The sequence below is a fragment of the Bos indicus genome, chromosome 28, assembly GCF_029378745.1.
Source record: "Bos indicus isolate NIAB-ARS_2022 breed Sahiwal x Tharparkar chromosome 28, NIAB-ARS_B.indTharparkar_mat_pri_1.0, whole genome shotgun sequence".
Lineage (NCBI taxonomy): Eukaryota > Metazoa > Chordata > Mammalia > Artiodactyla > Bovidae > Bos > Bos indicus.
Genome location: NC_091787.1, coordinates 42,252,132 through 42,278,655, shown reverse-complemented (window position 1 = coordinate 42,278,655; position 26,524 = coordinate 42,252,132). Strand labels below are relative to the sequence as shown.

Genomic DNA, 26,524 nt, shown 5'->3' with positions numbered 1-26,524 from the left:
CCCAGGAAAGCCAGAGCTCACCTTCCAAGGGGGAGGAAGCCACCTGCCAGGGATTTGTTCCCATTCAGAGGCCCGGCCCCACATCCTACCTCCACCAGGTCCACTTTCTGGCCTGTCCTTCGTTTTCCTCATCTTTCTCTTTCTCCCCAGTATCAGGACCCTTCCCCCTGAGCAGGGAGTGGGTCTCTCCCCAGCCTTCTCCCTCTCTGTCCCCAAATGCAGGCCCTCTTCCCCCTCCTTCATCTCCTGCCTGGTCCCCATGCCCACCATGTTTCTCCTTGAGGACCTCTCCTTGGCTACTGCGCACCTCCTCCAACCTTTGACGTTTGATTTTTATTCAAAAGCAGCCCCAACATCTCCTCCTACACCTAAAGCACTAATTTGTTCCAGAATCCAATTCAGTCTGTGACCCACAGAGTCCATCTCCCAACAAACACAGAAGGTTTCCCAGCCCCCTGCCCCAGGTGAGGCCTGCAGCACTGCCTCAGCCAGTGTGTGGGGACACAGCCCTGGGGACTCGTGGGAGATGGAGGAGATGCTGCTCATCTGGAGGCAGCGTCTGTGCCTGTAGCTTCCTCACAACCACATCTGCTTTGCAGGGAAAACTGGATGTTTTTTATCACTTTCTTCAGCGCTGCAGCCTGGTGCCATGGATGTGGTGTCAACCCAGGGACATGGTAAGCTGGGTACAGTGTGCTCCCCGTGGGCTGGGTTCTTGTTTTTGGTCTTGACAGTTACTGCCTGTGACTGTGGTTCAGAGAGCCTTGTGGGGGCATCTGCTAAGAGGAAAGCCCAAGACATGGAGACCTGGACATCATGAGCCTCCAGATAATTCTCAACATGGTGCCCATGCATTTTCCCTGCATGGTCATCTCAAGGATGTCAGGACCTTTTTTCTCCAGAGCAATGCCCAGAACTTCCAATCCTGAGTAAAAAGGGCTATGAGGCGTATTGGCCTCCCATCCATCATCCCTCCCCACTACCTACCCACCGCTGTGGGACTGCTGGCTGCACCCCACCCGTGAGACCCTCCTGGGCTGGTTGCTCAGGTACCAGGAGTGGTGGAGGACGTGGTGACACCCCCTACCCAATGTTGTCCGACCAACACTGACTGCATTTACCAGGTCATAAAGATGCCCTCCTTGCGTCAGTGCCTGTGACAATGGGGAGAAGCCAAATCATCCCAGTTGTCATCCTTGGAATTTACTAATAATGATGAATAACAATGGTGCATCCTTTCTGTGGTCAGTTGCTAAACCAAGAGTGTTTTCACTGCTTTAATCCTCCCAGTAACTGTATAGGTAGATACTGCTATTATCCCAGCTTTGCCAAGGGGGAACTGACCCACAGAGAGGCTGAGTGACTTGACCCAGGTCACAGAGGCTGGGAGGAGCAAAGCTGAGCTTGGATTCTGAGCCTGGCCACTCTCACTGCTCTGCCCCCTTTCCGTTCAGCATTCATGGTCTCATGATGGTTACTCCCAAGCCACCAGAGATCTGCCCTCCTCAGGCCTCCAGATTCAAAGAGGTACTGCTCCTGGCTCACCTGGGAAGCACCTGGGCATCATATTTTGGGGTGTTCTCATGCACAGACCTTTTGTACAGACTGGGCCAGGGATCTGGAGGATGTTCTGGTTCCAGGGTCTGTAGTTAGGCTGCACTGACTGTATTCACTGAATCAGCCAAACACTGGCTCAGGTGGCTGGTCAGGTGGGTGTTAGAAGCTCTGGACAGGCCTGAAGCCCCTGGACACTGTTGGGGACACAGCTGAGGCACGGTCCCGCCCGCCAGAGATGCTGCTGGTGACGGAGGCGTCAGTGCAGCTGGGCTCCTGGCTGTGGATCAGAATAGAGCTCTCAGGCCCAGCCTTACTTATACAGAAGCTCCATTTTCCATATATCTCTTGATAGCTCCCTGGAGACTTGAAAGTCATGAATATGTCAGTGAGTGCCTGCTTGGCCAGATCATAGTCTGTGACAGGGTGACATTTAAGCTAAGAAATAATTAATGAAAAGGAGTTGGTGAAGTGAATATCCAAAGTCCATCCCAACAGAGGAAACATCCAGTACTTTTACCCTGGGGCTGTTAGGCTTGGAGAATCGAAAGGCTGGAAATTGAGTACTGTCTTCATCAGTCCAATGGTCAAGACATTCCCAGGTTACCAGTGTCACCCTATGGTGGGTGGGGGACAGATGAGTACCAGCAGATCAGAGTGTCACAGGAGCACCAAGTCCACACTGCGTGTGGTCAGACATGCACTGAGTCCTCCTGTGGTGAGTGTATGAATGGACACGTCCAGTCATATGTGATTATTTGTAGATGCTTCGTCTGTTTCTCTGGCATGCATAGGCATTTGGGATCTAATGAAATAAGGCACAGATATCTGCTTTGCAGGGCACTGAGCAGGGATGAAGAAAGGTCCCTGCGGCCTTTTCTGGAGTTACTGACTTCAACCTGCCTCTAAGTCTGCAAACTTAGTTTCTTAAATGCTCCAAGACCTACCATGTGTATCTCAAACAGGGATAAAACAATAAAATACCACCGAACCAACAATAATGCACTTATGAAGAATGGTAGGTGTATTTTTGGTGAGGGCAAGGGAGGATTCGGGTGAGTCTGAATAATCCAAAGTCTGGAGTTCTGTTGACAAATCTGATCCGTGGCTCCTACCAAATGTTACATCTGGTGGTGTTACCACTGTGGCATCCTTACAGGCAGGGGTGACTCTGGCTCCCCATCCTAGCTCACACAAACTTCAGGAGGACAGCAGCATGTCTAGAATCTCCCACGCTCACTGATGCCCGTGTCCTCTCAGCGCTTGGCTGGGAGGATAGTGGAGAAAGGGACCCACTCTCTGCCTCCCATTCTGGAGAAGAACTTGCCCTCTGGGTTCCCACCTTGTCCTACCCTCCCTCCTCACAGTGGGAAAGGGAACCAACTTAGATCCCACCCCAGAAAAGTCTTCCATCACCAGGCATTATATTCTGATTTGTGGTATCTCAGCCCATGTTCCTGTAGGGCTTTTTCCTAAGAAATAAAAAAAAGATACGGTGTGTGAGAGCACCTAGTGTGAAAAAGAAAGTGGAGCGCGTGGGAATGAGGAAGGGAATCTTAAAAGTGGAGGAAATGGAAAACGCGTCGTCTGAGTTGGACCATGTCTGGAAGGAGGTGGTAACCGGGAGACAGAGCCCTGGCATCGTGCTCGGTGGAAACCATGGGGGGAGGTGGAGTGGTCAGCAGTTAGCAAGCCCCTCGGACCCTTGAAGTCCAAGCTGTCACCTCCTCTTCCTCACACAATGGCTAGCACAGGTGGGCTCCTCTCAGTGTCCTCACAGACCCTACTGCTGCTTGGGAAGAAGTTGAGGATGATAAGGGCCCACCCTCTCCTGGCTCTATTGAACCTCCCCACACTTAGTCAATTATTGCTTTGAGGGTGATGAGTTACAAGGAGGATGAACAAAGTAAGGATGGACTTATGGGCCTCAGCCTTCCAGTATACTTCAGAAGGCTTCCTGCTACGGCCCAGCTTGTGCTAAAGACATAATGGTCTCAAACCTGTGCCTTAAAATAAGTACAAACAAGGAGACAATTAATGAGGGGGGTTTATTGTGCAGGAAACTGGTTCACATAGTGGTCCAGTCTTTTGCTGAACTGGACCGTGTGATCTAGCGGTCACTGTGACAGGCCTCTCGTCGGCCTGCGGGCCACCCAGGTCAGAAGTCAGGAGCTCAACCTCAGCCACTCCCCCGTTGTCACAGCACTCCAGGGACATACAAGTAATGGAGGAATCTCAGAGATCAGACATCTTGCTAGAAAAGAAACATGCAAGGTTTATAAGATAGACTGAGTAGGGATAGTTGGAAATATTTGTTGGAAATGAAGTTAAGGGGATAGTTATGGGGATTCATGGAAAAGGTAGGACTTAGGGTGATTCTTAAAAGGTGATTAGGAGCTCGCTAGGAAAACACGGTATGGAAGGATACTCCAAAGAGAGATAATAGCCAATTATCTCTAGGTTGTGTAATAACTTAGAAATGGTAACCTAAGTTGTTCCAAGAAAGATTTTAATCTGATTGCCTTCATCCTAAGCAGCCCAGAGTTGGTGTCAGCTGCTCAGTGTGCTGAGGCTACCCTTCTTGTCACAACCAGGACACTTAGCAGGGGACTAGAGAGAGATGATGGCAAAGCTAGAAGCAACTGATACTGTAGATTATGCTGTCCCAAAGGGTCGATGGCAATCTCTACCCAAACTGAAAGATCTGTATGTGCTGCTGCCTTAACAGCTCATCACCCATCTGAGGGCACCATCGTGTGCCCTTGCCCTGTGGGCCCAGAGCTCAGACTGAAAGTTGTGGTGAGGACTCATCCTTTGAGCACACAGTCACCAAGAGAGCCTGGTCAATGCTGGGGCTGCTGTGGCCATCAGCACTCATCCTTCCACAGGCTCCCAGTGCACAGGGGAGCAGACAAGTTCAATGCCAGAGCAAAGGGGACCCAAAGTCAGAAAAATGGGGCTCCATGGGAAAAGCAAGAGTAGATTCCAATGTCCGAACGAGTCTAGACGTGGGAGCACAGACTGGAGGCCCACACCCAGAAAGAGGAGTGGCATCAACAAAGGCTGACCCTGGGAATCCTGAGGGGGTACTGAGCTTGATCTCCTCGAGCCAAGGAGACCACAGCCTTCTGCTCCCAAGTCCAGTGGCTCCTCAGTGATATTCTGTTTCTACCCTTCTTCATACAGGGGAGGTGCATCGACTTTGCCTTAATGAGTCCTCACTGCATGCCAATGCTCTATGGCTCAGAGACCTGCCTTCAACCCAGTCAAGAGTGCCTCCCCCTCAATATCTGCTGCTCACGTTGTCAGCATCCCCCACCGATATGCTCTCAGCCACCGTCCAGGATGTTACCGCTGATCCCTCCCCCAGAGGTCTACAGAAGTACTTTATCTCTCCCGCCCCCATAGCTCAACATCTAAAGAAAACTGAAAATTAGGAGCCCCTTTTGTACCAAATTAGACATATATATATATAATACAATATATATCTTGTGTTTTGGATTACAGTCAAAAGGACCTGGAATTAGTTTCTGATCAGCAGGAGAGTTTCTTGCCTGGGGAGCACTGCTCCTCTGTATGAGACACAACTGTACTCATCTACCAGGACAAGGCACCCTGGTGTCCTGTGGATGTAGACGTGATGAGTCCCATTCCCACAAGACAGACCTCCATCTGTCACCAAGCGTTGAGATGCATGGGGTGTTAGACGAAATATGCTCTTTCAAGAAAGCCCCAAATATCTGATATATGGAAATAGTCTGGTGTCCATTACTCACTTGCTGTTACTTAATCTCCTGGGTGAGTTACGTAATCTCCCTGTACTTCAGTTTCCTTACTGAAAAGATGTGGATAATGGTGTCTCTTCTAAAAAGAGGGCGACAGTAACTGCTGCAACATGCTCAGCACAAGGCCAGGTCACTTGTAAAGACTCAGGGGCCAGGTCTTTAAGGTCTTCTCTGCTTCACCAGGGAAGGAGACAGTGATGAGCTCAGAGACATCAGCAAGTGTGTGGTGAGTGAAAAGATGTTAGAAAAAATCATCACTGGAACTTTAAGCACTGGATACCATGACAAAGGGTTGGCATACATGAGAATTCTCTGAAAACTGTTAACCACAGGAAGTTAACATCAAAGGCCACCACCCATGTAATCTCCAAGATACCATCAGAAAAGGTCCTTCCACCACTATGTCCTTGACAAACATGAGTTCCCTTCGTGTACCTTAATTTTTCTCATAGAGTTAATTCCTAGTTTCCAATTTCCTATCAGCTCCTCTGACTTTTCGTATCAGCTCCCAATTTTCCAGGTCCCTTCTGAAGAAGCCTTTGAAGACATAATCAGGTTTCTTTGCACACTTATATGCTAGAGGACTATCAGTAGACAAAAATTCATTGTGAAGATCACACAACATGTTTATGAAGATGAATCAATACCCTGGACCAAAGAGTCCCAGATGAGTAGAAGTGGCTACTACCTCAAATGTGTACATACCAGTGCAACAAACAAGGGACCATTAAGAATCAAGTAAACATGAGAAGATGAAAAGAAGTGAATAAAATTCCCTAAAGAAATAGAGATCTATGAACTCTCTTATAAAGAATTCAGTCCTCTTCAAGCAGTTTAGTGAAACGCAAGAAACATGGACAGACAACTACATGAAATTCAGGGGGAAGATGCACCAACGAAATGAGAAGCTCAACAAAGAAAACAATCAAAAGAACGACTGAAAACGAGAGCTGAAAAATAAAACACTGCGTTGAAGAATAGAATAAAGTATTTCAGCAACAAACTCAAGCAAGCAGAAGAAAGAATCAGTGAACTAAAAGGTAGATCATTTGAAATTATCCTGCCACAGGAGTGAAAAGAAAAAAAATTATTAAAAAGTGACAACACACGCTGGGACATTATCAGTAGAAAAAATAGTGAATTATGGAAGTCCCATATGAGAAGAGAGAGAGAGAAAAGAAAGTATATTGGAAACAAAATGGTTGAAAACTTACCAAACATGGAATGAGAAATACATCTAGATTCACGAGGCCCAAAGAATCCCAAATAGCTTGAGCCTGCAATGGTTACAGGAAATCACATTGTGAGTAAATAGTCTATGGTCAAAGACACAAGCAATTTTTAAAGCAACAAGAAAAAAAAATGAGCCACCACATGTAAGACACCATCATAACACTCAAGAGAGACTTCTCAATAGAAAGTGCAGACCAGGAGAGAGGGGTGATGTATTCAAATACAGAAAGAAAGACTTCTCAATAGAAACTGCAGACCAGGAGAGAGGGATGATGCATTCAAATACAGAAAGAAAATAAAACTGTCAAGGAAGAATATTGTATCCAGGAAATCTACTCTTCAGAAATGAAAGAGATATTGCAAACATACCAAAGAAACAATAACAAAACAAAGCTGAAGGTGTTCATCACCAGAAAATTTTCTGTATAAGAAATGCTGCAGCAATTTCATCAAGCACAAATAAATGAATAATAATTAGTGTCAGAAGAATGTAAAACTCACCAGTAATGGCTGATCCTGTAATATTGTCATAATAGTGCATAATTCACTCAGAATACCAGTTAAAAGGTTAAAAAATATATTAAACAACCATAACTACAATAATTTCTTACTGGACACAAAACATAAAGTATGTGAGTTGTCATATTGATAACCTAACATGAAGGAGGAAGAAATAAAAGGAAAAATTTAGGTATGCTATCAGCTTAAAATAGAACATTATAAATATCAGATATTTTAGGTATGCTTCATGATAACCACAAAGAAATAACCTCTGGTAGATATACCGAAGATGAAAGAGGAATCTTAGCATACCCCCTACTAAAAGTTATAAAATAACAAAAGACAGCACAATAAGAATGCAGGATACAGGAATCTTGGGGCTGGTACACTGGGATGACCCAGAGGGATGGTATGGGGAGGGAGGTGGGAGGGGGGTTCAGGATGGGGAGCACGTGCATACCCGTGGCGGACGCATGTTGATGTATGGCCAAACCAATACAATATTGTAAAGTAATTAGCCTCCAATTAAAATAAATTAAAAAATTAAACTAAATTAAATAATTAAAATAAATAAATAATAATAAATGTTAATAGGAGTGTAAACTTCAAAAAAAAAAAAGAAGCTAGGGAAAATGGATTTAGAAAACAGTTGAAAAAATTAACAAAATGGCAATGGTAAGTACCTACATATCAATAATTACTTTAAACAAAGTAAATTCAATTAAGAACACATAAAATAGCTTAATGGACAAAAACAAAAAACAGGTCCAGAAATATGCTGCCCATAACAGAATCACTTCAGCCTTAAAGACACACAAGGATTAAGTGATGGAATGGGAAAAGAGACTCCAGCAGAGGGTAAGCAGAAGACAACATCAATACCTATACCTTATAGGGAACGTAGACTTTAAGCTAAAAATGCTCTAGGGGAAAAGGTCATTATATAATGATAAAAGAAAGTCAATCTGTCAAGAAAACAGCAATTGCACACATTTATGCACCCAGCATTAGAGCATCTAAGTATATAAAGCAGTTATTAACAGAACACATGGAGAAATAAGGGCTTTCCCAGTGGCTTAGTGGTAAAGTATCCACCTGCAATGCAGAAGCTGCGGGTTCAGTCTCTGGGTCAGGAGGATCCCCTGGAGGAGGGCATGGCAATCTACCCCAGTATTCTTGCCTGGAGAATCCCATGGACAGAGGAGCCTGGTAGGCTACAGTCCATAGGGTCGCAAAGAGCTGGACACGACTGAAGCAACCCAGCATGCACGCAAGGAGAAATAAATAATACAGTAAAAGGTGGAGATTTTAACATCCACTCTAAACAATGGAAAAATCATCCAGATAGAGAATTGATAAGGAAGCGGCCGATTTGAAGAAAACCAGACCTAAAGGCCAAATGCATTATATTTCATCCAACAGCAGCAGACTCCACAATTTTCTTAAGCGCCTATGGGTCAGTTTCTAAAGTAGATCCTTTTTTAGGCTCCAGGTAACTCTTGATAAATTTAAGGAGATCAAAATCATGGCATGTGTTTTTTCCAAACACAGTGGTATGAAATCAGAAATGAATATCATGAGGAAAGCTGGAAAATCCTCAAACACGTGAAAAGTACATACCACACACGTCTGTACCCAATGGATCAGAGAAGACTTTTTCAAAACAAAAATAGACAAATATCTTGAACAACAAAAAAGTAAAGACAATATATAAACAAAATCATGTGGTATGCCTCAAAAACTTTTCTAAGGATGACATTTATAAAAGTAAATTATTATTTTAAGGAAAAAGAAATAGTTCAGCCTAAGGAACTAAATAAGCACAAAGTAGAGTGCAAGGATGGTTCAACACACACCAAACTATAAATGTAACGTCACATTAATAGATTGAAAGAAGAAAGTCATATGTCCATGTCAGCAGATGCAGAAAATGCATTTAAATGAATTCAACATCCATTACTGATAAAAACTCTCAACACATGTATGGAAGGACCATAGCCCAACAAAAAACTCCATATATGACAGTTCACCAATTAACATCAACCTGGATGTTGATCGAACCCAGGTCTCCTGTATTGCCGGCGGACTCTTTACCACTGAGCCAGAAAACCTTAGAGACGCCACAAAATAAATTAGATATGATCAACAAATTCAGTAGAGTTGCAGAATAAAAAGATCATAGAAAAATTACTAGCATTTCTATGGAGTAACAATGAAGGATCTGAAAAAAATGAAGACAGCAATCCCATATACAATAGTATCAATAAAACAATTAAAGATAAATTTAACTGATAGATGAAAGAGCTGTATATTAAGACTATAAGACATTGATAACAGAAACTGCAGAAGGCATAAATAAATGGAAAGATGATTTATATTCATGGATGAGACTAATCAATACTGGTAAATTGTCCAGACTCCCTAATGCCGTTTATGCCTTCAGTGCAATCTCTGTCAAGATTGTTTTAAAGATGGCATTGCATTCATCCCTGCCTTTCCCTGATCAACTCCACAAGCAAGTTCTTGAAGCTAGCACACCCATCTCGAAGCATTTCTTCAGTTTGTGAGATGTTTGCTGGACCACACTCCACTGAGTGTTCTGAGTTTTTGTCATTAAGAAATATGTGTCCTGAGCCCAGGAGGACCTGAGGCGTGGGCAGCTCTGCTCCTTCCTCATGGGGACATCATTTAGGTTCAACTCAGCTTCTTCCTCTTGCCCTGCCCCCTGCCCCCCCTGTAAGAGGCCTCACGACTACCTGCCCTGCTCACTATCTTGATAAGCGTTTGTGACATGTGTTTTGCATATTTCACCTCCTTCCATCCTCCATTTACCTGTAGGGTCGTCATCATCCTTCACCGATGAGGAGGGCCCAGATCCTGCCTCACTAGCATCCTGCCCAATGTCCGCTGCAAGGAGGTGGCACAACCGGGACTGAACCTCAAGTGTGTGTCCCCAGAGCCTGTGCTGCACTGGCCACGTTCCCTCCCAGAGCCCCCAGTGACGAACAGCCAACCAACCGTGTGACCCAAACTCCAAATGAGGGCACGCTGAGAGTTTAAGCATCCTTTCCTACCTTAACTCTAACTGCTCCTGAGTGTTTACTCCATGAAAAAGTCAGATTCTTGTCTAACTTCCTTGCACTTCTAACAGCTCCTGAGGAAATACAGGACACCCAAATATGTGTCTTTGGGTCTCCTGTGCTTTGTCATCCTGAAAGGACATCCAAACTGTGCCACTGTCAGCATCTGAGCCTCTCCTAATGTCATTTCAAACCTGATTCCTCCAAGGGGATGCCACTGACATCTAAGGTTAGCGTTGGCCAATGTTCCTTGAAGAGAGACAAAGTCAGACACATCACTGCACTGAGTGACCTTGAACTGATCACTCACCTCTCTCAGCCTGAATTTCTCATCATTATGCTGAATTTGGGCCATACTATATTCACAGTCCTTTCTAGATCTCCCAGTGTATAACTAGAGCTGGGATGAAGCTAGAGTAATTACTTTTTTAAAAGCTCAAAATTAAAATGAGAAAATATATATTTTAAACCCTGAACATAACGTAACATAGCAAATGAAATCCAATAAAGTACAAAAAGGGCAATACATCAAGACTAATTAGGGTTCACCCCATAAATGCAAGTCTAATTCAGGTTTGCAGTATCGATATAATTTACCACATTGGCAAAATGGAGAAGGGAAACATGATTATCTCAAAAAAGGAAGAAAATAGTTGGAAACAGTTCAAGTTCAGCATCACAATAGGAGCAGGCTAACAAAAGGCAGCTGCACAAAATGCATTCTCACAACTAACATTACACTCGGTGCTCAATGGGGACGGTGTCTCTCTGGGACCTGAAGCTTGACCAGGAAGCCATCTCTGCCTTGAGAGGGTGCCTGCATCAGTGTGGGGAGGATCCTATGTAGTTGCTCTTCTGATCGACGTCCTCTCTCAGAAGCATCAAGTGGTGTCCGATGAGGACAGGGCTGTAAGAAAAATCATGGCTGGGACTTTCGACTCTAGGTACTAAGACATGGGGTCCTACACATGAACATTCTCTGTAAAAGGCTGCTGCCCACATGTAGGTCCACATTCCGGGCTTACCAAGCACATAGTCTTTCAAGAACTAATTGGAAAAGGCTCTGGCACCTGTTAGCTCCTTCAGACAGGAGACTAAATCTCAAAAAGACCACTCACATCATAATGAGGGAAATACAAATGACGACCACAAAGGAAGGCTACATTGATTGGAAAATATATAAAATATGACAATATCAAGTGTCATGAGGAATGTGAAGCTAGGAAAATCTAATAGGCTCTAGGGAGAAGTACACCAGATTTCCTCAATTCCAAAACACCATTTATATCGGATACTCCATTATTTTAAATACCACTCCAAAAATGCTTTTGATCACTTCTAATGTTTATTTTGCATGTTGAAAGACCTAGACTCATTAGGGGAGGATTTTTAACATATATCACTCTTCCTTTATGCACATAAAAATGAAGAGAATAAAGTAAATGGGTTAAGGTATTTCCAAAAAGCTTTAAATTCATATTCTTAGCTTTTTAATCATGTTTTATTTAGACTTGTGTATGCCCACATAGAACAGAGAGAAGCCATTGCCACTCAACCTTCCCTGATTTCTGGTCACAGAACCTAGGAGCATCATAAAATAGTTCTCGTTTCTGTGACTCAGTTTGGGGTGATTTGCTACACAGAAGATGACTGAAAATGTCCCACATTCACAAAGAACTTTGACATCCTTGCAGGGCTTCTTTCCCTTCTAGATCCTTCTATCCATCCACTGGGTCACACAAGTAACCACTGCAGCACTCCAGGCTGCCAATTTTTGACCCAACAGTGATGTTCTTATGTAAATCATCTCAGCTGCCTTCTTTTAGTTGACAAAAAGGCAAGCTTTTTGAAGGAATTATGGCCAAGAATGTTTGGGATAAAGAACAAGTGAAAGCTTTTTCTTACTCCCCAACCATGCCTCCCTACTGGGATGTCAGTAGGCAGGACCCTGAGCAGGCCTACGGGTCACAAAGTCACCATGCCAACCATCCTGTCCCTCATAAGGGACAGCAATCGCAAACCCTGCCTCCTTGGGGCAGAGGAGGATTGTGCAGAGAGTGGGACCATCCCCCAGGGCCAGCCTCTTGCCTCTTCTGCACTCGGGCAGATATCAGGGGGGCCTACAGCACCAGCACACCTCGGTGAAAGGGTGGAGGCGTGGGGTCCCTGGGAACCAGCGGAGGCAGCAGATGCCACGGCCTGAGATGGCCTGATGGCCAGGGCCAGTGGGACCACGGCGGGTGCCAAAGGAAATGGGCAACGCTGGGCCTGGGGTGCTGGGCTCCATGCTCTTCCTGATGCTCGGGCTGCAGCCTCTACCGCTTAGCCGAGGGAGATCCCTGCACCACCCCCCAAACTCGAGAAGCTTCCACCCGGGCTCCAGACATCACGGAAGCACCTGGGAGAAGCTGAAATCCTGCGAGGGTGCCTTTGACCTGTACTTCATAGTGGACGCGTGAGTGGCTCTCCTGCCTGGCCCCGGTGCTCTTCAGGGAACCTCTGTCTGCAGGACCACTTCATGTTTGATTAGACCCAAGGAACAGACCTCTGTGTCCTCCTTGTTCCTGAGTTAGGAGTGCCCTGGGCCTTTGTCCCCTGGGACATTTATATTTTGGAAAGTAAACAAAACACCACAGGGTTTCTGGGTGGCTGTCAGTCTCTCCATCAGCTTGACCTGGATCTGTGACCTGCGTGTCCCTTAATCAGCTGGAGGGGCAGCTGATTGCCAAGTGCTGTCTTCTCAGTACTTGGGAGAAGCTCACTGTGATTTCTGGGTTTGTTTGGTTTCAGTTTTTTAATTTACCCCAGTGACTTCTATTTCTACTGCCTCCAGAGAGATTGACATGTCATCTGTTAAACATTCTCATGGTGTCACTGCTTACAAGTCCTTTGATTTGCAGGTTCTAAATGTCTTGCTGCTTTCTTTGACAACTTGGACACCCACGTGAATGCTTGTGTTCGCTTTCTGAACAGTTTGGTCTGTCTGCCTATGGCCTTGGGAAACCTGGGCCTCTTATTTTTTTTTTGGGGGGGGGGGTTTCCTCTTTGTTTTATTTATTTATTTATTTATTTAGTTTTTTCTGACTTTCAACCAACACAGGTTAGTGTCCTGGCCTGTGACTTTTATTTATTTATTTATTTAATTTTATTTTATTTTTAAACTTTACATAATTGTATTAGTTTTGCCAAATATCAAAATGAATCCATCACAGGTATCCCCTCTGGCAATCAAGGAAGGAAAGGGAGGGGCAGGGCCTCAGACTGGAGAGGTTGCCTTGGTTCCATTTTCAACACCTCTGTGGGACTGATGATGATGTGTGTGTGTTCATCACTCAGTCGTGTTCAACTCTTTGCGACTCCATAGACTGTAGTTCGCCAGGCTTCTCTGCCCATGGAATTCTCCAGGCAAGAATAATAGAGTGAATTGCCATTCCCTTCTTCAGGGGATCTTCCTGATCCAGGGATTGAACTTAGATCTCCTGCATTGCAGGCAGATTCTTTACCATCTGAGCTACCAAGGAAGCCCAGGGCTGAGGATAAATTTTATTCACTCGGTAGTAATAGTGATATGACTCTCAATATCACTGAAGCACTTTACAGTCCCCAAATTCCTTTAAGGCACATCTGCTATCTTTAAAACATATGGAGGCAGAGTAGGGAATGTATTTGCATTTATAATCGACTGGAAAGAGGGCAGGTGCCTAGACATTGGATAAAGTAGCCCAGAGGCTGGTGAGAGTAACAGGACTGAATCCTGGATTCTACAAACGGGAAAAGGAGCAGAGGGTCAGGGAGACGTAAGTCTAGAGTATGGCTACAGTGGAATACGCCAGGCTTATCTGAAAGCACAGCACATTCCTCAGGCCCCACTGTCTTAAGCGTCCTCAGTCTCCACCCTGGCACTAAAGTTAAAGACAAAGGGAGCAACCGAAGGAAGAACCAGGAAGGGCCTGAAGCTTTCCCTGCTGGTGGAGTATCATGATGCCAGGACAGCAGTGTCCCAGGCCATGTTCAGCCCCTCCCCAGACAGTGGTCCCAGAAAAGGCCTTCGGTGTCCAGAGTGGCTCAGCTTTAAAGCTGATGAGAAGAAAATGGAAATAAAATGTTATAACACCCTCCTTGGCCTGAGGCCCTGGTGCCTGTTGGAGGCCCATAAGTGAGGGACAGGAGAGCCAACACAGCAGAATTTTTCGATGCATCTTTCCTTATTCCCTTGTCTTGAAGCCTTAAGTACAATGATCAACCCTCCTGGTTTGCCACCCGAAGTTCCTCACCCCCCTGCCCATGGGTCTGGTTGGTCACCCTCCCCAGCACTCACAGTGATGAAAGTCACCACTAGGGTGACCCACTGAGGTCGCTGAGGGAGTGTGGCAGCCTTGCACTGCCTGGGATGGGAAGGATTTGCTCAAGTTTCTCCTGGAATCTGGGGAGGCAGAAACTGCACCCACTGGATGGATGCTCCTCATGTCTCTGACTCAGGTCTTCTTTGTTTTCAGGTCACAGAAGGCAAAAGATATTTGGGAGGACATTTGCCAACTAGTGGATGAGATAACGACGAAGTACACAAAGTATGGCTGGGGTTCCTCTTCCGGGCTGGCTACACAGCTCTCTAGAGTTGGTGGTCGTGGGTCTTCCTCTTCCGGGCTGGGCACATAGCTCTCTAGAGTTGGTGGTTGTAGACGTCCCTTTGCTCAGGAGCACAGAGCCTGGAGTGGGGGTGTTCTGAAGCAGAAAGGACACAGCACTCTGGTTCTATCAGGTCTTAACAGGTTTCTTGGCTCCTGTCTGTGAGTCAGGCCACATTGTAAGGGACACAGTCTGCCCTGAGGACCTCACAGATTAAGAAACAGGCAAACCAGTAACCAAACACAGAGTTAAATCGTGCCAAGGTTTAAAACTAAAGTGCAAAGGAATTACTTTCAAGTTTAAGGAAAAAGCAAGTATTCTTCTTTTTTGAAAGTCAAGTGTGACTTCCTAGGGGATCTGAATTTTTGGACTAGATTTGAAGAATGGGGAAAGACAGGGTCATGTAAACAAATAGCAGATTTCTTGTCGAATGAGTGATCTGTTTGACTAGAGAGTACAGTTAAGTATGGGGAGGGTTGAAAGGTGACTGGGACAGGACAGCATGGGACCAAAACCTTTAAGGCTCATAATGCCAAGCCAAGGGGCTTAAAATTCCTGCTCTGAGCATTTGGGAGCTACAAGCTGATTTTTGAGCAAGTGTCTAATATGATGCATGACGTTCTCCAGGTACCAAAGTCTGCTAACTGTGGTTAAAATGATTTGTAACAAAAACCAAGAGCAGCAAGGAGCATAGCTAGGGACCTATGGTAGCAACTAAAATAAAAATAATGTGGTCAATGGACCACAAGGCAGTGGAAGGAGAGAGAAGGGAGAGACGTGTGGAAGGCTGAAACGAGGTAGAGTAATTTCTTTGAGAAGGCAGAGGAACCAGATATCAAATTGCCAACATCTGCTGGATCATAGAAAAAGCAAGAGAGTTCCAGAAAAACATCTATTTCTGCCTTATTGACTATGCCAAAGCCTTTGACTGTGTGGATTACAATAAACTATGGAAAATTCTGAAAGAGATGGGAATACCAGACCACCTGACCTGCCTCCTGAGAAATTTGTATGCAGGTCAGGAAGCAACAGTTAGAACTGGACATGGAACAACAGACTGTTCCAAATAGGAAAAGGAGTATGTTAAGGCTGTATATTGTCACCCTGCTTATTTAACTTATATGCAGAGTACATCAGGAGAAATGCTGGGCTGGAGGAAGCACAAGCTGGAATCAAGATTGCTGGGAGAAATATCAATAACCTCAGATATGCAGATGACACCACCCTTATGGCAGAAAGTGAAGAGGAACTAAACAGCCTCTTGATGAAAGTGAAAGAGGAGAGTGAAAAAGTTGGCTTAAAACTCAACATTCAGAAAATGAAGATCATGGCATCCAGTCCCATCATTTCATGGGAAATAGATGGGGAAATGGTGGAAACTGTGGCTGACTTTACTTTTCTGGGCTCCAAAATCACTGCAGATGGTGATTGCAGCCATGAAATTAAAAGACACTTGCTCCTTGGAAGGAAAGTTATGACCAACCTAGATAGCATATTCAAAAGCAGAGACATTACTTTGCCAACAAAGGTCCGTCTAGTTAAGGCTATGGTTTTTCCAGTGGTCATGTATGGATGTGAGAGTTGAACTATAAAGAAAGTTGAGCGCCAAAGAATTGATGCTTTTGAACTGTGGTGTTGGAGAAGACTATTGAGAATCCCTTGGACTGCAAGGAGATCCAATCAGTCCATCCTAAAGGAAATCAGTCTTGAGTGTTCATCGAAAGGACTGATGTTGAAGCTGAAACTCCAATACTTTGGCCACCTCATGGGAAGAGTTGACTCATTGGAAAAGACTCTGATGCTGGGAGGGATTGGGGGCAGGAAGAGAAGGGGACGACAGAGGATGAGATGGCTGGATGGCATCACTGACTCGATGGACGTGAGTCTGAGTGAACTCCGGGAGTTGGTGATGGACAGAGAGGCCTGGCGTGCTGCAATTCATGGGATGGCAAAGAGTCGGACATGCCTGAGCGACTGAACTGAATTGAACTGAACTGAACTGAATTTCTTTGATATGAACAGAACACGGGGAAGGGGGCAAGGAGGGAAAAGGAGTGATGTTACAAAGCATATTGGAGCAGATAAGAGGCTGAGAGAGCCGTGCGGACGTGGGCGGGGCCCTTCTGTGCACATCTCATGTGCGTGCCTGTGTGAGGGAGAGACAGAGAGAGAGAGACAGAGGGAGACTTGGAGTGGGGCTGGGAGTATAGGGATGGAGCAAGAGGGTCCCACGTCTCCACAGGCCTCAGAACCCTTCACTAAGTTATAGGAACCTCTGGGCTTCAGGAAATAACCCCAAAGCAAAAGAGTTGGAATGGGAATAGAGAAACTGGCAGGCACCCCCTTCCTGGCTCCTCACTGGCTTCATTTGCGTACTTCTTCTCCAGCCCTGACCTGCGGATGTCCTTCATCACCTACTCCACACAGGGCCGCATCGTCATGAAGCTCACCTCAGACAGGCAAGTGCTGTTTTAATCCCCCAAGGCAGCCATGGTGGGAGGGTCACAGGAAAAACCAGGGAACTGAGGGTTCCCTGAGACATCATAAGGAGCCATAAGGTGCAGACTAGGCCATCCTGGACTGTCAGTGTCCACTCTGACCCCCAGCCCTGGCTCCCTCCCACTGACCTCTGGCTGGGCTGGCATTGGTAGACCCCATGCTGCTAGATATCTCCACCTCCTGTCCTATCCACCCAGCCCTCTTCTCGTTTCTTAGAACTGGCTCACTGTGAGGACTCCTGGGACCTGGAGGAGCAGATGCGGGCCCTTTGTGAACACTGGCCTGTGCTGGCTCCTGCTCCATGTGTCAGTCTCTGCTCTGGGCCATGCGGGAAGAACCAGGCGGCAGGGATGGGCGTGATGAAGTGCTAGGGCTTCCATGGATTCACCCCTTGGTGGCTGAGACAAGGGAACCCATGAGTGTGGTTCTGAAGACCAGGCTGGGCTGGGGTCAGGAGGGCAGCATGACACAGCAGCATCCTGCTGCTGCTGCTGCTAAGTCGCTTCAGTCGTGTCCAACTCTGTACGACCCCATAGATGGCAGCTCACCAGGCTCCCGTGGGTTGCCATTTCCTTCTCCAATGCATAAAAGTGAAAAGTGAAAGTGAAGTCACTCAGTCGTGTCCAACTCTTAGTGACCCCATGGACTGGAGCCTACCAGGTTCCTCTGTCCATGGGATTTTCCAGGCAAGAGTACTGGAGTGGGGTGCCATTGCCTTCTCCACGTGCCCAAAGGCCAGAGGTGGAAGATAGGGAGCTCATGAGCATCCAGGAGCTCAAGACGCTCATGATGCAAACGACTGAAACCCAGAGAGTGTGGGGGTGCCAGTGCATGGAGACAGCACTCCCCAGGCCTGGCTCCCAGGAGAAGCAGGGACTGGGGCTGCCTGTTCAGTGAGCTGGGGAAAGCGTGGTTTTGTGTGTCCCTGTGGTCTGCATTATGGAGAGAGAGACCTGAGTGAGTGTGAGGTGCAAGCAGCAAGTGAGGGGGAGTTGTCAGGCAGGCGGAAGAGAGAGAGACGGGGCCTCTGGTAGAGGAGCTGCCTGTGGGGGAGAGGAGGACCGCTGACTCCTTTAGGCAGAAGACTCAGAGTCTGAACCAATCGACCTGTGGGGGCGACTCCTAAGGGGCTCCCAGTCCTCTCTGGAGAGTGGAGGTGAGGCTGTCTTTCTCAAGGGAAAGTGTCAGAAGAGGAGTGGGATGAGGGGACGGGAAAAGGGTGATGGAGTTTTAAGAAGTTAAGGGCTTCATGGGGACATAAGCAGGCTAGTGTTCTCTTCATGCATGGAGCTGGGAGTCGAGACTGAGCAGGTGGCAGGGAGGGCAGTCTAAGAAAAAGGCTGGTGGATAAGAGTTCCAGCATATTTGCAGGTGTTGTCAGTGAAACAGAAATCCTCCCAAAAGTGACAGGAAGAGCGGGGTGGGCAGGGCCTGGTTTGGCCTCCAGTGGCCCTGGTCACAGGCCTCCTCTGTTCCCATGCTAGGTCAGGCAGGGCAGGACCAGGGGCTCTCAGATTTCAGCTCATGGCAGAATCACTTCTGCTTGAGGCAAGAGCCAGCTTTCAGGTGCCACGTTCTCTAAGACTTGCTGTGACAGGTCAGCCCATCACACAGGACAAGCCTGAACCTAAGCCCCACCCCCTGGCATGTCCCAGTCCCATCCCCTGTAACCTGCATTAACAAAAGCCAACAGAGATCCCTGTGGCAGCCTGGGGTCCCTGCTCTTCAGCCCTCATGGACACTCCTCAGGCCTCTTCCCCATTTATGGTCTATTTCTTCAGGAGCACATGAAGCTGTGCTTGATCGATGCTAAGGGAAATCGTCAAGCTGCTGCATTTTTGCAGCAGCTTGACGATTTCCCTTAGCATCGATCAAGTGAGGGAAGTGGCTTGGAGGGACCCAGTCCACTACAGGGGACTGCAGCAGGGGAGGAGGGGACAGGGCAGGAGCATCAGCAAAGTGACTTCTCCAAACTCAGCCTTCCCTGTTGGAATGACCTTACTGGGGACCCCTTAGGTGCCAGCAGTACGGCCAGTCATGGTGGGGGTGCCAGATCCGTAGGTGTCCCCCTCACCATGGATAGTCAAAGCTGGGTCCTTGCTGAGTCTCCGAGGTTTGAATGCCTGAGACAGCGATGAGCATGCTGAAAGGCAGCCATTCACGGGGCCAGCAAAGCCGCAGCATCCACACTCACTGAGTAGGGGACAAAGAAGGATTAGGGTTAGTCCTGTCAGCATCAAAGACATGGGCAGAAGGGTCAGGACAGGACCATGTCTATCCTCTCTGGTCCAGGCAGGACTGGTGCAAGACAGCTGGGGCTGTTTTACAGCCCTTAACTCTCGTTCCCCCTCTACCCTCTTTTCCGATACGTTTTTAGAACAAAAATACGTGATGGTCTTAAAAGACTTCAGGACATAGTGCCTACAGGAGCCACAAACATGCAGGAAGGACTGAAAGAGGTACAAGACAACTCTGAAAACTTATTCCTCTTTGTCAAGTTCTTAAGAGTATTATTGGTTCATCAGCCAACATTCTTTCAATTTGTTGCAGGCAAATAAACAGATTCAACAAGCTACCTCAGGAGGTAAGCTGCCGCTGACGTCACTGTGCTCAGGTGGGACAGAGCCAGGCCCGGGCCTCAGCGAGGGCTGGTGCACACCCTCCTTGGCCAGCTACTAGCGCTGACTCTAGGAGCGAGCTCCTTGCCCTCTCTGTGCTGCAGGTTCCTCCTCCCCACAGTGAGGATGAAAAGCTCCCCCAGGGATGTTCCTGAGAACCACATGGGGTCATGCATTAAATTCCTGGTTCTTACTAGATATCAAGTGCTTGACCTACACTTGGGTTGCATGAAAAAGAAGAGAAATTCCAGGGACAGTGAGCAGAGTTCAGTTTAGGGAGCAGAGGCCTTGGTGCCCCTGCCTGCCCACACTCTGTCCACCACGGCCCTGGCTCTGCCCCTTCAGCCTCTCCCCTGTGGTTGACTCTCATCCTGTGACTGTGTTTCCAACAGCGGGAAAGGCTGTGCTCAGCCCAGAACCACCAGCATGTAGACTGTAGGGCTGCGGCCTCATCAGGAAGGAAGCGCAGGCTGCTGGGAAGGCAGGGAGCTGGGCGGGGCCGCTGCCCAAGCCTGTGTCGGTCAGTCTGGCTGCTCCTCCCTGAGCTCAGCTGAGAGGCTTGTCCTTGCCAGCGAAGTAGCTGCAGTTGCCATTCAGGATAAAGGCTGTCCACGCGCCCCTAGTGAGGGTCACTAGGAAGCACTCTGAGCCAGGCTCAGGCTCCTCACCTGTCAAGTAAGTCCTAGGCTAAGTCCTCTGTCCCTCCAGGCACTCTGGTGGCAGTTCTGGGGTCAGGGTGGCCCCTCCCCAGGAGGAGGAGGCACAGGAGCAGAGCTGCAGGCCTGGCAGCCTGAGGCAGGTCACTTCAGGTTCCTTGCTCACCAGGCCATCCCTTGCTTCCTCTCTAGACAGGAATACTTCCAGCCTGATTATCACCCTGACTGCGGGGCCACTGCTACCAAGGACGTTACAGGACACAAAGAAGGAAGTGAGCGCTGTCCACCATTATCAGCTTTGTGCTCCATGTGTTTGGGTGTTTCCACTCAAAACTTCTTTTCTCTTAGGCTCAACAGGCTCGGGATATGGGGGCCAAGGTTTACTGCGTGGGTGTAAAGGACTATGAGAGAGATCAGGTAATTCAGAGCAGATAACCAAGTGCCACGTGTGAGCCCAGCTGGGGAAAGCTTTCAAAGGCAGCTGTCCCAGGGTCACCCAGACAATGGCCCTCGACCTCAGCCCAAATGTTCATCAGGTAGTCAGATGAACAGCAAGTGGTGTGTAAACCTACACACCAGAGCTGCGGGTGGAGCTTCCACTCTCTGAGGGTGGGCTGCTGACAGATGCCAGGGTGTGGCTCTTGGAGTCCAACATGGCAGGAGGCAAGACTCTATGTCCTGAGATGAGACTGCTGTGTTCTCAACTCCTGGCTGTGTGACAACCATCTCCTCTCTCTTGTAGTTGAATGATATTGTAGAAAGAAAGGACCAAATGTATGGGACAGAGGAATTCAATTCTGCAGAAACATTTGTTACGTCGGTGAGTGTGGGCTAAACATGAGAAGGGGAGGTGGGCTGCCTTTTCCCCATGTCCCTGCTATCAGTCTCCCTGACCCTGCCACCCCTCTGTTCCAGCTCGTGAAAAATTCATGTATGGAAGCCATGGCTGGGGACACACACTTTGTCTGTTTAGGAGGTAAGAGCCAAGTCACAGATCTAGACAGAAGTGCTTGTGTGTGTGTGTGTGTGTGTGTGTGTGTGTGTGTGTGTGTGATGCATTCAAGTGGTATGGGTGTTCTGATTGTGGCATATGTGTATTAGTGTGTTTCTGTACATGGCTTGATTGTGTGTGTGGTGTCTATGTGGTCTGAGTGGATTGTGTATGGTATGTGTGTGTGGTGTGCATGTGAGTATCGTGTGAGTGTGTGATGTGTATGTGTATATGACACGACTGTATGGAAATCTGTCCAGCATGGAAGTGTGCATTGATACACACACGTGTGACTGTGTGACACGTGTATGCCAGGTGTTCTGTGTGGATGTGTGGGATTACTTTTATCTCACAGATTGATTGAGAGGTTATTGACATATAGTTCTGTATGGTTTTGAAGTATACCACATAATGGTACAGACTTATATTGCAAAAAGGTGACCATAAATAAATTTAGTTTTTAAAATATAAAACCAAAAATTTCTTTAAAAAATTAAATATACATTGATGCTTAAAACTCTCAACAATACTTATCACATGAATTCAAACTACCCATAAAAACATAATACATCAAGATTAACTAGGGCTCACACATGAAATGCAAGCCTGATTCAATATATAAAATATTAATGCGATTTTCCTCATCAGAAAAAATGGAGAAGAAAAACGTGATTATTTCAGTGGGTAACGAATTGGACATAGCTCATGGTCAGTGTCATGCTAGTAACAGAGCCTAACAAAGGCATCCAGGGAAGCCATGTCTGCCCCGAGAGGGTCTCTCCACCAGTGTGGGAATGATCCTGTGCAGTTGTGTTTCTATCAGAAGCCCTCTCTCTGAATGAGCTGTGTGCATGCCAGTTTGTGCATCCATATCACTGGGATTTGTAGAGTTGAGGTGGGTGATAAGCACAAGCTCCCACTGGTGACAGCACCAAGCTGGATGCAGCTGGATACAGACACAGGAAGCCGGTCCTGGCTGTGGCGCTCTGAACTGCAAGACGACAGCGCAGAAGGCTGTGGTCAGACAGAGCAGTTATCCTATCTGAGCTCTGCTGTTCATGGGTACAAAACCGGGACAAATTATTGAGTATCTCCCAGCTCCAATCTCATCTCCAAGAAGTTGAAATAACACCCACCACCCACTATCAGATCTGCAGTGGGACATAGAAGCAATAGAGTGCACAGGATCTGGAAGCTGGGGGTTCTCACCAATAGGAGCTGGTACTAAGACTTCCATCACTGACCCCTGGTTCTTCCCCTACCTCTCTGCTGAGCTCAGGTTGGGGAGGGAAGTGGTTAAAGAACACCCAGGGTGAGAGCATCTCCAGCTGAGCCCTCAGTGGGTGGAAGCTCTCTGACCCCTCCTGTCTCTGGCCCTGTGACCTGTGCAAGGTGTGGCCATGGAAGGAGACCCCACACACGTGCAGGGGCTTTCCTTGCACATCCCAGCTTGCAAGCAACCTGAGAGCTTCCATTCTCTGATTATGTCCCCAAGACACACACGGGCTTGCAGACCTCACGGGAGGATGCCTGTTGTCACTCATGCCCGGTGGTGGTCTAGCTGGGGTGACAGGTGCTTGCTGCACACCCTCTGCCAGTGGGGCCCAGCGGTGCTGCCTTAACCTTTACAACTGCTGCCATCTTTACAAAAGCTGCCACACAGCATGACTGTCACTGAGATAGAAAGCTCAAGGCAGGAACCTGGAGCCTAAATAAAGTAGAATCTGTCACTCTGAAGAAGTCAGTGGGCTGGGTGTGAGGAAGCCTGGAGGGGTGAGCATGAGACATGTCACTTCTTCAGCCTCTCAGGCTCCCTCCAGGTCTAAGCAGAGGCCTCTGCTGGCCTCCCTGCCTCCAGGCCTGTGCTCCAGCTCATCCTCTGCACAGGGCATTAGGCGCTGAGAAGGCCACTTCCCTAACCCACATAACTGTGGGACTGAGGCCCCCAAGCTGGATAACCAGACCCTCCAAGGACCAGCCTCTGCTCTAAGTTCACCTGCTGCAGAGGCTGGTAGGTAGGGGCCTGGGCTTTCTGGAAAACCTCGTTTAATTTTACAGGATCCAGACGACCCAGGTTTTGAGACTTCACTCTCAGAGCACCTTAATCCAAAGGCTTTCCTCGGCATCTGGCTCCCCTGGTTTCCCACAGCCCTTGATCTCTCCTCTCATTAGAGGCTTCTCACCCGGTATGAAGCATGACTTCTGCTTGGCTATGTCCACATCTTTATTTTTATCATTCAGTAAATTCTTTTGCTTCAGATTTTATTATGGATCATTTCAAACCCCCAGCAAAGTAGAAACAATTATTTAGTGGGCAATCCAATCTCTACCACCTGAATTTGCAATTAATATCTAACTGTATTCCCTTTCATATTAATCTGTCTAGCTCTCTTTCTATGTCTCTTTTTATCAGTCCATCTTATTTTTTGATGCATTTCAAAATAAATTACAATCATCAGACTACTACACCACATATCTTTAATTGGGAAACAATTTTATTAAGATTTCTCTTTTTGAAATGCAGCAGAACTAAGTGTATCATTTGATGAATTGTGACAAATGCACACAGCAGCAAAGCCCATGAAGACTCAGAGCATTACATTTGCACCTAGAGTGTCCCCTCAGCTCCCTTCCCAGGCAATGCCTGCCCCCACCCCCCAGAGGCTGCTACTCCCTGATTTCTTCCTCTACAGTCTAATTTGCACTTTAGAACTCTCCCCAGTGACTCTCAAGGGATGAGCGTGGGCTCTGTTCTGGGGCACTGGGCACCATGGTTTGAGGACTCATCCCTCCTGTGTGTTTCTGGGTTTCCTCAGACCTTGACCCCGGGAAGGGGTGCTGGAGGCAGCACCTGGTTACTCTTTTTCCTGTATGTGAGCAGACAAGACTGGGTGTCCTCAAGAATACTCAAGGCCACAGTAGGAGCCAGTGCAGAGCAGGGCTTCCCTCTGGGGTCCAGCTCTGCATCATGGCCAGAGACACTCTGGGTGGGGGCAGGCTCTGTGGGGCAGGAGGACCTGAGGCCTGAAGGATGGGCACACAGCGCCGATGGACACTCCTGCAGCCAGCCTGGGCAGAGGCTGCCCCTCCTCCAGGATAAGGTCCCCCCTTGTCCCATCTCACTGTCTCCAGAATTAACCACAAAGAATTCATCTTTTATGTGAAAGTGTTGGTGGCTCAGTTGTGTCCAACTCTTTGCAACCCCATGGATTGTACCCACCAGGCTCCTCTGGCCAAGGAATTCTCCAGGTAAGAATACTGGAGTAGGTAGCCATTCCCTTCTCCAGGGGCTCTTCCCAAGCCAGGGATCTAACACAGGTCTCCAGCATTACAAGGTCGATTCTTTACCAACTGAGCCACTAGGGAAGCCCTTTTGTATGTAAATTCCTACCTAACTATACTTTACAAGGATATTTTTACATTCATGGCATCTTGTAGTACATAGTGTTTTCCAACTTTCTACACAGTATTTCATTTTATGGATGGACCAGTTTATTTCATTACTCTCCCTTGGTCAGTATTCAGATTGTTCCTAATTGGTAGATACTAGAAGTTACACTCAGAGAAGGCGATGGCACCCCACTCCAGTACTCTTGCCTGGAGAATCCCATGGACAGAGGAGCCTGGTAGGCTGCAGTCCATGGGGTTGCTACGGGTCGGACACGACTAAGCGACTTCACTTTCACTTTTCACCTTCATGCATTGGAGAAGGCAATGGCACCCCACTCCAGTGTTCTTGCCTGGAAAATCCCAGGGACAGGGGAGCCTGGTTGGGCTGCCGTCTATGGGGTCGCACAGAGTCAGACACGACTGAAGCGACTTAGCAGCAGCAGAAGTTATACTATAGGACCATCTTGGTAATTACCTCTCTGTGAGCTTGGAAAAGGACCAGAAGTTGACCTGCTGCCATAAGGGAAAGCCAGGTCACATTTCGTCGTGTTAAGTTTCTCTCAAAGTGGCTGTGCCAAGTAGCATGTGGTGCTCCAAGACCTGCCCTCCCCAGGGCAGGTCACGTCCATCTGTGTACCCTAGTCCGTCTCAAGCAAGTCAGATGCCCTCTTCCTGGGCATCTGCTCATCTCCATCAGCCTTCTCAGGGAGAGGCCTGCCTTCCCAGCTCCTCTCATTGGAGCCCCCGGGTGGCCTGGTATATGTATTTTCTTTCAGAGAGAAAGCTCTGCATTCCAGAAAGGATTGGTCTCCCTTCGAGAGCCAGTCAGTCCTTCTGCCACATGAGAGCTGGTGGGCAGTGGACTGCATGTGGAAATGCAGCAAATGCAGCCCTGGAAGCTGATCTTAGACCTCCTTGTCACTTCATTTTCGTCCTGTGGTTGATACTGTTGGAGGGATTGGGGTGCTGAGGTAGGGGTTTAGGAAACAAAAGGAGCAGCTTTCTTGATAAAGCAAAAGGCCTTTACCTTTAAGTCTCTTTTGCCGAAATACTAAAACCATCACCCTGCCTTCCACTTTGGAGACTTGCCAGAGTTCATAAGCCCTCCTTTGGAAGCCGTAGTGCCTGGGGCAGAGGGCTCCACTGCGAAGGTGAAGCAGCACCCGAGCTGGGCTGGAGGCAGCAGGAGACCCAAGGCGGAAGGAAGGCGCCAGGCAGAGGGCAAAAGCCAGTGTGGCCTGTGCCCTGGGCTACCAGCCAGCCCTGACCTCTGCTGCTGCCCTCCCTCATCTTCCAATGGAGGAAGAGGCTGGGCTCAATCTTCACCATAAGGCTGGGACTGCTAGATCCCTTATGGGGGTTTCTGCTTAAAAAAGTCTGTCATAACATGTTAGCAGGCTAGTGTCAGCCAACTGGCCAAGAATCTATTTACTTCAAAAGAGAATTTGCAAACCCCACCTTGATATGATGGGGGCCGCGGGAACACCTAAAGCTGGAAAAATCAGGACTGCCAGGTCTAGGGCTGTGCTGGCATTTCTGAGGAATGCTTCCCAAGTTAACTGACCTTGGGTAAATCAAAAATATGCAACTG

At 47.6% G+C, this 26,524-nt stretch overlaps 1 protein-coding gene across 1 annotated transcript in view; it reads left to right on the top strand.

The window, feature by feature from the left end:
* The first annotated feature begins 12,173 nt into the window (after positions 1 to 12,173).
* LOC139180340 (anthrax toxin receptor-like) overlaps positions 12,174 to 26,524 on the top strand; it is a 37,492-nt gene continuing 23,141 nt past the window's right edge. Inside the window, exons 1-9 of the mRNA XM_070781813.1 lie at positions 12,174 to 12,608; positions 14,650 to 14,721; positions 17,167 to 17,238; positions 19,656 to 19,737; positions 19,829 to 19,862; positions 20,745 to 20,824; positions 20,901 to 20,969; positions 21,295 to 21,372; positions 21,468 to 21,528. Of these exons, the coding sequence (XP_070637914.1) occupies positions 12,406 to 12,608; positions 14,650 to 14,721; positions 17,167 to 17,238; positions 19,656 to 19,737; positions 19,829 to 19,862; positions 20,745 to 20,824; positions 20,901 to 20,969; positions 21,295 to 21,372; positions 21,468 to 21,528 (751 nt within the window). The 5' untranslated portion in view covers positions 12,174 to 12,405. The remainder of the gene's footprint in view (positions 12,609 to 14,649; positions 14,722 to 17,166; positions 17,239 to 19,655; positions 19,738 to 19,828; positions 19,863 to 20,744; positions 20,825 to 20,900; positions 20,970 to 21,294; positions 21,373 to 21,467; positions 21,529 to 26,524) is intronic.